This window comes from Biomphalaria glabrata, chromosome 10, assembly GCF_947242115.1.
Source record: "Biomphalaria glabrata chromosome 10, xgBioGlab47.1, whole genome shotgun sequence".
Lineage (NCBI taxonomy): Eukaryota > Metazoa > Mollusca > Gastropoda > Planorbidae > Biomphalaria > Biomphalaria glabrata.
The window spans coordinates 32,473,340-32,483,984 of NC_074720.1; the positions used below are offsets into that span (position 1 = coordinate 32,473,340).

Here is a 10,645-nt window from a genome sequence, read left to right on the forward strand (position 1 = left end):
CATTGTAATCAATCTACTTATTCCATTTTCCGTTTGAAGTTTGAATTAATTTTATATGTATAATTGCAAACTGTTATAATAATAATATTTTATAATAATTGCTTTCCCTTACTAGTTAATAGTAAGGAAATCATTGTTAAGAGTTAATTGTTTAAATTTCGAAGCACTTAGGAAGACGAGCTATTTTACTAAGGTACTTATATGTTTATGACGCATGTCGGTGAAAGCCAGAGGCATCTGGAAGTCAACAGTTTAAAGATTATCATCTCTAACGCTGGAGATTGGATAGGTCACACCCTTTGCAAGCCTGCATCCAACATAACAAGACAAGCCCTAACCTGGAGCCCCTAAGGAAAGTGGGAGAAATGACGGCCTAGAATACATGGCGCCGCGATTTGGAAGCAGATGCCAAGCAGATGGGCAAGACGTGTTAACAAAATTAGTTGAATTACAATACAATGTTTATATTATGTCGCTACACTGTCAGGTATCTTAGCCGATTCGGTGAAGTGGAAGGGGGTGATTAGTTTCAGCTGCCCTCCCCACTCTAGCCCTCTAAATGGGAGGGAGGGTCCACTTTTTATGGAGAAATCATAATTTTTTAACTAAATTAGTTGGATATCTATATAATATAAGCTACATATAGATGTTTTAACCCATTTGTATATTATGTTGCACACACACTCTGATCTCAAATTTTATCATTAGTAAATATAAAATGAGAAAACGGTTGTACCAGGTGGGAGGAGCGATACATGCAATTGCCTTCCGCCCATTGGACAAACCAATACTTTTTTCTTTTTGTATTTTAGTTCAGAAATTTTAAATTTATTTAAAAAAAAATTCACTTGTATAATTTATATATGCTATAAATTAAAATCTTTTAGCCAGTCGCCCAACCCCCTATTCTTTAATGCCAAATGCGATTATTAGCAGAAATTAAAGGATTAAACGTTTTTACGGTACCGCCCTCTCCCCTTTCCAGATGAAAAGATGACGTTTTAAAACAAACAATTCAAATGTGGCGACAGAGTTTATGTAATTGCATACGAATTTATCTTAGTTATTTTAAGAAAGACTTTGTTTTGGAAAATTTAGAATTCATACGAAATCTTTAATTATAAGAGTAACAATGATGATTTCTGAACCCAAATACTATTTCCTAGTCATCTTTTTCCAACCTTTGCTCATACTGATAATTTTCTGTTGTAAAAAAAATATTTTGCACAATAACTCACAATTGATACTTAAATCCTAAAAATGCAAAAGAATTAGAGTAGAATCGAATTGGTCCACTTCATTTCTCCACCAAATTCCGAATTTTTTTGTTTAGAACTTTGAATTTAGTTCTGTTACAAAACAAAGTTACAAACATGCCTATTGAACAAAATGTATCATTTACAAATGAACATTTGTTTTTAATATTATTTTTCGAATTTTTTTTTTTCGGCGGTCCACAAAGTCTTAATCTAAATATGTTGGGTATCTTATCTTTTCAAGAACAAATCGGTTGTATTTGCAATGTGGTAAGGGCCTGTAAATTCATATTAAAATATTTTTCAAGTAAAACTTTTTTAATAGGATGAATAATGAGCTGTAATGAGAAAGCATTTCTACAGTGAAGAATGCAAGAAAACGATACAATGCTCCCCCAGCCCTCCTAGCTTTCAAGAGAAAGGCCTCAAAATGTATGGGGGTTTTTTCTCCGAAGGCTGAGAAACAATTCTTTTTTAACATTATAATATATATATATATATATATATATATATATATATATTGTTCAAAATTCTTGACTCTTAAAATTTATCTTTGAAATTCCACAATCAAAGAATTTAAATAAGTCGTGTATATTTCAGTATAGGAAAATGATAAAACCAGTTTTCACTGGCTTGCCTAAAGAAAAAATATAGAGTTGAAGCTAGGTGCTGAAACAAATGTGATACATACATATATTAAACATAAATTATCAGTAGCGCCAGGGATCAAGTTTTTAAGAGTGAAAGTAGTGAATAATACGAAAATAAGGGACTGCGCCGACAGAGGCTTGAACCAGTGATCCAGGAAACGGCTACACCAACTAGCGATAACGCACTAAGCGACCTTAACCTCTAGACCATCCGAATGTCCAAATTTTATTCTTCTAGTTTAGAGTCACTTCGCCCGTATGCAAATTACCACCCTCAGTTGTCAAAGGTCACATGCACGAGCTAGCCCCTCCCCCCACCTCCCAACATCCGTTCACCCACAAGTTGTGGAAAACAAAAATTCTATCTTCCACTCTTCATTAGAAATATTAACAACAAAGTCACAGTCTGTATCATTCAACGAATATAAAAATGTCTTCATTAAAATCCCATATTAATCTCGACTCCTTGCCCCTGCTAAGCCAGCGGATACTGCTGTGGTACCAAACAAAGGAATGTTTTGTTTCTCAATCTTTAAGTACTTCTCGGAACCCGCCAGTGTTTAAGGCACTAAGCTACCATTAGTTTGATCACTGTGATAATTGAGTCAATGCTATGTTTGATATTAAAAGCAGCTTTTACATGCAAATGTAAGAGTTTATGATTGGGATATTGCTATTTAATTTTATTAACAACTTAATGTTATTCTCAGTCAAAACACGGTTTCATCAGTTGTTAAGCTTGCCATCTTGTTGCATATCAACCCAGGACTTTCAACACAGATCTTCATAGCATTGAATAAATGCTAGCCTGAATTTGCACCTTTGACTAAATGTCATGACATATTGCCTACTACATCTTTGTGTTCTTCATTTGTCTTAGAATGGCATGTATAGACAACGTTTTTAATCTCCTCAACATAAGAATGAGAAGTTTTAATAATTTATATAGATATTTTAAATTACCTCTTTTTACTATATATGAATTTTAATATGTATACTCTGTGGGCACACATAAATTCTGCAGCTATTCGAGGGCCGCATAAACGCTACGGTGAGCCTAATGTGGCCTGCTGTTCATATATTGCCCACCTCTGCTTTAGTGTAATCTTATGAGCTTTGATGTTAAATATGTGAATTTAAAGACATTTACAAGTTAAATAACAAACATTGTAACTTATATTAACTTCAAACACACCGATGTGTACAATCAAAAGAGGACAGATATGCATTGGTATTGTCTTTGAGTGGAAATGAGAGAAAATTAAATTGTAGACCATATATTTTTCAGAATGTTTGTTAAAAACATTTTGAATGTAGAGTTTAATCATTCATTTTTTATTCACAATTTTTGTGTCCTAAATGCACAACATCTATTAGAACAACAACAACTAACCAATGACAACATGAAAACTTACTAAGGCAAAATGAAATAAAGAAAAGATATAAGTTTCTTTTATATTTAATTCATTTATTTAACATGTAGAAGCTATCTCACAGACACATTATTAATGTAAAGATATAGTATAACAGTTTTAACACATGTAAAAAATGTAACATGAAATTATTGCATCCATTTTACAACTACAGAATCACACAGAGACAAAACAAAAGAGATGACACATGTAAAACAAACAGACAAAAAGATTTTGTGATGTATTTTGTTCCCCAAAATATAAGATACTGTTGTTGTTGTTTTATAAATGTATTACTTTTATCTATGAAATAAGAGAAAGATAATTGTATAGCCTAACATCTTAATCCTGTTAAGTTGGTGTATTATGTGATGCATTTTGTTCCCCCCAAAAATAGACACATTGCTTAGTAAAGAAATTAGTCGCAAAATACGAGTTAAATAAAGATTAAACTTAAAAATTTAAACTCTGTTCAGTAAGAGGATTCAAGTTTTTATGACTTTGACTCATCAAAGACAAATGACTCAAAAGTGTATAATTAGTTTCATTATTTCCCGTGATTCTTATTAGTTTTAACCATAAGTTTAACTAGTCTTTAAGTAAAAAAAAATGTTTCATTTAGAATTTAAAATACAATTTTAAAAAGACATATTAAACTAATGTTGATGTTCCTCATTTAAAACAATTTAAGGTCTTATATATTCGTAAGAGTGATTGTGTGTGTGTGTAAAAAATTTGTATGAATGCAAAGATTTAAATATTGTTGCATGTATACAAGTATATCTGAGCCACGCAGTGTATCAACCACTGAGATTTGCTGCACATGTGGAAGACTATGTGTGACAATGTATATGTGCCAATGTATTGTCGTAAAGTATATGTGTCTATGTTTTTAGCCTGTGTGAAAGCGTGACATATTTCTGAATTTCTATCTAACTATAAATGGTTTCTTTTGGTACAGAAAATTACATATTTATTGTGTACAAGATGTAGGAAAAACTATCATCACAAAATCTTTTGAACTCTTTTTGAGACTTTAAAAAGAAAAACATATAACTTTCTCTTGACAATTACAGCAAACCAATGTCTGTAGAGAAAAAATACAATCAAGTAGTACTTTGAGAAAAATAGAAAAGTTTATACAAGAAAACAGACAGACAGATAGACAGAAAAACAGAGAGAAAAAATTTGGAAGAGACAAACAGAAAGATTGTTATTTTTTTTATTTTTTTTTACTTTTGAAATTAGTTTTACATTATATTAAAACAAGTGTCCAATATATTTAGGCAATAAACATATAGACAGATTGATTACCTCTAAGCATTTCAATTCTATGTTTAAAACGTATTGAGCGGTTCAATAAATTGATCAGACTCAAGACTGAAAATCGCTTGTTAGGATCAGCTTCCAAAAGACATGACAAAATGTCCCTGAAAATAAGATCATAAAGTTACATTTTATTATTAGAGTTCTACACATGGCAAATATTTCAAATATTTTTTTTTATTTCTAATTTTCATTATTTCTTAGTTATGTTTTCTTTTACTATCCATATTTTCTTGTTTAAATGTAAAATCTTTGTAACAGTGACATTGGACATAGAAAATTGCTATTCACTAAGTATAAAAATCAATGTCAATGTTTTGACTCACCTGTCGATATCTGGTAGGAAGAATGTTCGTAAAACTATCGTGAGTAGTGGCTCCTTGGGCTTCAAGTCTATCACATCTACCATGCACAACATACACCAGTAGACTACTCCAAGTGAGTACATGTCACACTACAATAACAAAACAAAAACATTACTGTATTTATTTAATTCTGACTTAATTATTTTAATTGTTTAAAATATTTCGACGATTATTTTGCACCTATATACACTATTAGTCAGTATAGGTTTGTGTTTTTATAGGTTTAAACAGCTAGAAAATAAACTTGGTTCCATATTTTTTGTATTTTTATTCTTTTTTTCTTTCAAAATGTTCAATCCCCCCCCCTCTATCTATCTCTATGTGTGTGTGTATGTGTTTTTGTGTGTTTTAAGGTCTATGCAAAAAAAAAAAAAAAATCTGTGTTCAGACCTTATGGATTGATTGTGTCATATACAACGCTTTGAAACAATTTAGTGAAGATATTTTATATAGACATCTAGATTGGCCAACAGTGTCTTTGATTTCAGTACCTAAACATTAGCTTATTAAAGTGGGATTATCTATACGTGTATAAAAATGGCAAAGAATGCTAGTAGATTTAATCATTCAAACTTTTTCATTTATCTGCTTAGGTTTGGTTAAATGTACTTGAACTTTTTTTTACATTGTAATTGCATTTCAGTAGAACTTGTTTCAGTTTTATTTCCCTTGTGTATTGCGCACAAAATTATAATAAAATAAAATAGTTTATTAAAAAAAAAAAACTTTTGCAGAAAGCAGGATCAGATTTCATCGAATGTCTCTAGCGTTTTTTTCGTGTTTAAATAACGTGTATAAATTTCAGGTTGGATATTTATGCCAGAGTTTAACCCTTTACAACTAGGAAAAAATGATGGAAGTAAACTATTCAGTAGGTAAGAGATTCGAGCGCCATACGTAAAAAAAGTTTACAAACTGTAATGGTTAAAATTGACTACTAACTCAGTACTCCTAATGACATACTTTTAAAAACTTCAAGTAGACTTACCTTAAAGCAGTCAAAGGTCTTGTTGTCCTGCTCAGGAGATATGTGCATTACTGTTCCTTTTCTCCCGGTAACTAAAGGCTCAGATGGCCAGACGTGGTCGGCTAAACCAAAATCAGCTATGACCACATTCTTTTGATTAGTGAGTAAAATGTTGTCAGATTTCAGGTCCCTGTGAGCGACTCCTCTGTCGTGAAGAAACTTGATTCCACAGCAAAGCTGCACCAGACATTCATCTCTAAACTCATGCGTCATCAATGGCAGCGCCTTGGTCAGCGTACCCTGCTCGTAGAATGGCATGACGAAGCATAAGTAACTCGGAAATGACGCGACGGTGTCTAAGCACATGATGAAGGGATGTTCCGCCGAAATACCTTTCTGTGTCTTGTCTTTGTAACACATTTTTACAGCCCACTTTCTGTTGGGATCGAGTGTTTTGTGAACTTGTACAACTTTGGTAGGATAACGATCCTTTAGGACTTTCTCTATCTGCATATCGTAGACTTCACAGACATCTTTTTGATACTCTTCCATTTTGAAGACTTTTCCTTTACTGGTCAACATCGTGAATAGAAGCAGAGTCGAAATACATAGAAATATATAACGAACAAGATCCGTTTCAATTAAACACAAGTTGTAAATATTGAGAGAAGAAATGATTTGAACACAAGCTGATCGTATGATGAGATTTTTAGAAGTAACACAAGTGTCTTAAGAAGATTTAAAGTAATGAATATATCCTTCTAATTTATTTGCCAATGAAGCTCCTCCCCCTCAATAATTTGGGGCCTTTTCTTTGTCATGTGATTTGTGACAGAAAGTTGTTGTTGCGGTTGAACTGGCTTTAACGCAGTAAGGAATTTAAGTGAATCTATTGTTTGAAGTAGACATTATATGTTTACTTAAAGACAGCTGACACGTTTTTATTTAGGCTGGACAAGAATGAAAGCAATAGGAGTGGCCGAGCCGATAGCGCTTTGACGCGCTGCAACTAATGAAGCTATTGTTCGGCCACTTCTGACTCCGCGATAGTCTACGCCGGGTCTCTATCATGTTGATTTCTTTGTTGTTGAAGCGAATGATTTGTTTGTGTTTACGGAGTATCAAAGTAAACTAGAAGTGTATGTATGTGTGTTTGTGAGTTAGTAAAGGGTTGGAGAGGGTAGTCTCAGAAATGTATCAATAAAATATATATAATATTTTTCATTATAATTTTTTTTTATTAGCTTGGATTGGAAATATTTCTTTAGTGGAGTGTGGTAGACATTGATTTCGAAAACGGCTCGAACGATTTTCCTGGAAAATTGATAGTTTATATATATCTTTAAGAAAAAAAAAGCTGATTAATAGTTTAATACCCCCCTTCCGGCTACTCCCATGTAAACAATAATACATTTTATTCTGTATAATTTTTTATTATCACTGCTTAAATTTTTAGTCTTATGTCCTGGGTGTCTCTAAAATGAGTGATTTTATGTATGGTGTTATAAATATAAGAGTTAATATTACAGAAAGTACTATATACATGATAGTACTATATACATGTTAGTACTATATCCATGTTAGTACTGCATACATGATGAAATTTTGGTAACGAAAAAGTAAAGCGCCTGGTTTATGAACCAGAGTTTTGGATTCGAATCCTTGTGAAGACTGTGAATTGTAAGTTCTGGATCCTTAGTGCGCCTCTGAGTACTCCAAACTCCTGTGGGTACCTGCCATCAACCTATGTGTCCGCAGTGGACCCCGTACTTTCATAGGACCAGCGCTAATTCTAGGTGTAAAAAGTATTAAATTAAATACTTTTAAAACATATAACAGATTTCCCGCGGTCTCCTGATTTACCAGGAGCTCCTGGAAATCTCCGGAAATTGCAAAAGTATACGAAAAAATGTCCTGGAAATCTCCGGAAATTATTAAAAATCTTTTGAAAACTCTTACAAATCTCATGAAATATATTGACAAAATTGTCATTTTTTAGTGTCATTCAATATGGAAAACGCCAATCCTACACGCGATAAGTAAAAACGGCATTATGAATTACCCGTAATTGTGTAATCTGGTGAAAGAAGCTTCTTGCGTCTCAAACTATTGAAGAATTACTTGAGGTCAACAATTCTCAAAGATACATTGAAACATTTGGTAATTCTTGCTATTGAGCGGGATCTATGTTGGAAACAGAATTATTATGATATACTGTATGACTTTGCTACACGCAAGGCTCGTAAAGTAATTCCGTACGTAGTCAAGAATGAATAAAACGCTTCCCTACCCAAACTTGACCCCGCGAAATCCGTTTCGCATAGTACTCCACAATGGTTAAGTCCGGGCCTGCTTGTTCTCTTTCCATGACTTCTTGGTCACATTGGTCAAGTCCGGCCCTGCTATGGAATGACGGGTCAATACTACTTGTTCCCCCCCCTCTTTTTATTTTCCTCTTAAATTACGTAGAGTAACTCTAGTCCGACTGATCATTCCTTTACGTTGTGTACAAACTCTTGCGCCATATATATATTTGTCTAGGGTTAATATATTAGGAAGAACTACTGGAATAATTTAACTAGTTGGCTACCACGTGATTTAACCTCTGTTATCAGCAAAGTGTCCCGCTAAATACTCAGAATGTGCAAAGTGTCCCTATAAGGAAAAAGTTTGGGAAACACTAATCTAGGCCTATACGGTTATACATTGTAGCAAAAAATGTTTTCAATTAATTTTAAATCTTATTTCACCCCCCCCCCTAATCATTTTTTTATAAATAAAGCCTAATAACTTTTTAATTCACTTTTTAAAACTAGGACAAACTGAATGAGAAACTAGCACCCCCCCCCCCCAAACATAGAGCTGACTAATTTAAAACGATCTGTTTGCAGGGGAGGGGGAACACACGTAGATACCACGTAAGTACTTTAAAGGCATCAAGCGTAGATTGACAATGACTTAAAAAAAACATGGCGTCGATAGAGTGACCCATTACAAACATAACATCTTTTTATCTCAGCCACTCTTTGTCCTTATCTTTTTTGTTGTGTTGTGGTGGACTTCAGCCAGTGTTACATCTAAGTTTTGACAGACCCTGCATCCCACCCAACCCACCACTGCTACGACCACAGCGAACCGACGCGTTCAAGCAGAACAGTAGCACAATATAAAAAAAAATATCTTTAATGTACACAATTTTCTAATGCTTGGACGAAATGAAAATCTTCAGGACTAGAACAAAACAAAAAGAAAAGGTTAAAACATTCGGCCTACTGTTATCCAATTTCTTTTATTTCTATTACTTTTTTTTTTTAATCTACAATATAATTAACATTATTTAGAACTATACTGTTTACTAGATAAGTAAGACTTTGCAATACATAAGGCTGATGATGTAAAGGTCATCTGTTACTATGTCCGAGGATGTCATGCGGCCTGCACAACGACCAATTTCCTTTACTTACCCCAACTAATGACAGGTACCGATCAGATGTGGGTGGACTTAGAACTAGATATCGTAAAAAACAAAAAAAAACAAAACGTAAATGCATCTATTCCTATTGTGCGTTAAATATTTTTAGAGGCCCCCGAAAGGGGAAAAGACGCTATTAGTTTTGTGTGAAATGTCTGTCCGTCTGTCCATCCCGTTTAGATCTCGTGAACTAGAAAAGATAGTAAAAATCCGACATCATAATATTTTAGTCCATTCAAAGTTCTGATGCAACGGCTACTTTTTTTCTTTTCTAAAAGCCAAAAATTTGTAATTTTTTAAATCACTTATGCAAGCAGTTTATTTTTATAAAAAATACAGAATTTTTACAACTATTCACTATTAATAGTAACCAAAACAGGAGACTCTATGGTAGGGGCAATAACTATGTATCCAATATTTTACACATTTATGCAAATGGTTTTACATTTTTTGTCAAAATTTAGTATTTTAGCATTTGTATTACTAAGTTAAGTAAGTTCTGTCATACTAACTACTACATTTACACACAAAAAAAGGTTATTTAGTATGCATATAAGTTGAACATAATTTAAAACAACAATTTCATATTATCGCGTCCATCACAACTATAGAACACCAAAGTTTTATAGTACGTATTTATGCCTCTTTCCAAAAGAATTTGATCAATTAGATATTCATTATATGACATCAGTTAGGCCAGGTTCGCATTTAACTTCACATTCACTTATCCTTTGGTCCACCCCTGAGTCCATTCTTCTCTATCATTTGTCTTTGATAGAATTTCATTCTGATGTTCTTATGGAAATTTTTAATAGCCTGGGTGGACCATGAGTTCCTTATGGTTCTACATTATTTTATTATTATTATTGTTATTATTATAGGGCTATTTTCATGCTTACAGCATGCAATTCATTTGTGGACCAGTGGGGGGGAAGGGGTATCTAGGAGTTGGTTTTCCGTGCTGCCTTTAGGCTCAGTAAACACAACTCTGCCCGAGTCGGGTGTCGAACCTCGAGCCCCCCTCTAGGTAACCAAGCCAAGCCAAGTTCAAGCCTCTCGACCACGCTTCCTACATTATTGCAGAAGCTTTTCGGGGGCATTATATAAGACAGAGAAAAGAAGTGCAAGTTGAGTTTGTAGAGTTGAGTACATTTTGGGGGAAGCTCAGTATAGAGAGTTACAGTCCATTGCCATAAA

The 10,645-nt window shown here is 33.4% G+C and overlaps 1 protein-coding gene across 1 annotated transcript; it reads right to left on the reverse strand.

The window, feature by feature from the left end:
- Nucleotides 1-4,388: 4,388 nt before the first annotated feature.
- Nucleotides 4,389-6,558, reverse strand: LOC129928554 (ribosomal protein S6 kinase 2 alpha-like). Its single transcript, XM_056043193.1, has 4 exons — nt 5,998-6,558; nt 4,971-5,098; nt 4,633-4,748; nt 4,389-4,405 (listed from the first exon to the last, which is right to left on the reverse strand). Exons 1-4 carry the CDS (start codon nt 6,556-6,558, stop codon nt 4,389-4,391), a joined length of 822 nt encoding a protein of 273 aa, XP_055899168.1.
- Between the last annotated feature and the right edge of the window lie 4,087 nt (nt 6,559-10,645).

Excerpts from the sequence above, each read along its gene's own strand:
- LOC129928554 (XM_056043193.1), bottom strand. The coding sequence starts at position 6,558 with ATGTTGACCAGTAAAGGAAAAGTCTTCAAAATGGAAGAGTATCAAAAA. Across the intron at positions 5,099-5,997 it reads AGACCTTTGACTGCTTTAAG|TGTGACATGTACTCACTTGG; the intron begins GTAAGTCTACTT and ends TTGTTATTGTAG. Across the intron at positions 4,749-4,970 it reads TTCCTACCAGATATCGACAG|GGACATTTTGTCATGTCTTT; the intron begins GTGAGTCAAAAC and ends TCTTATTTTCAG.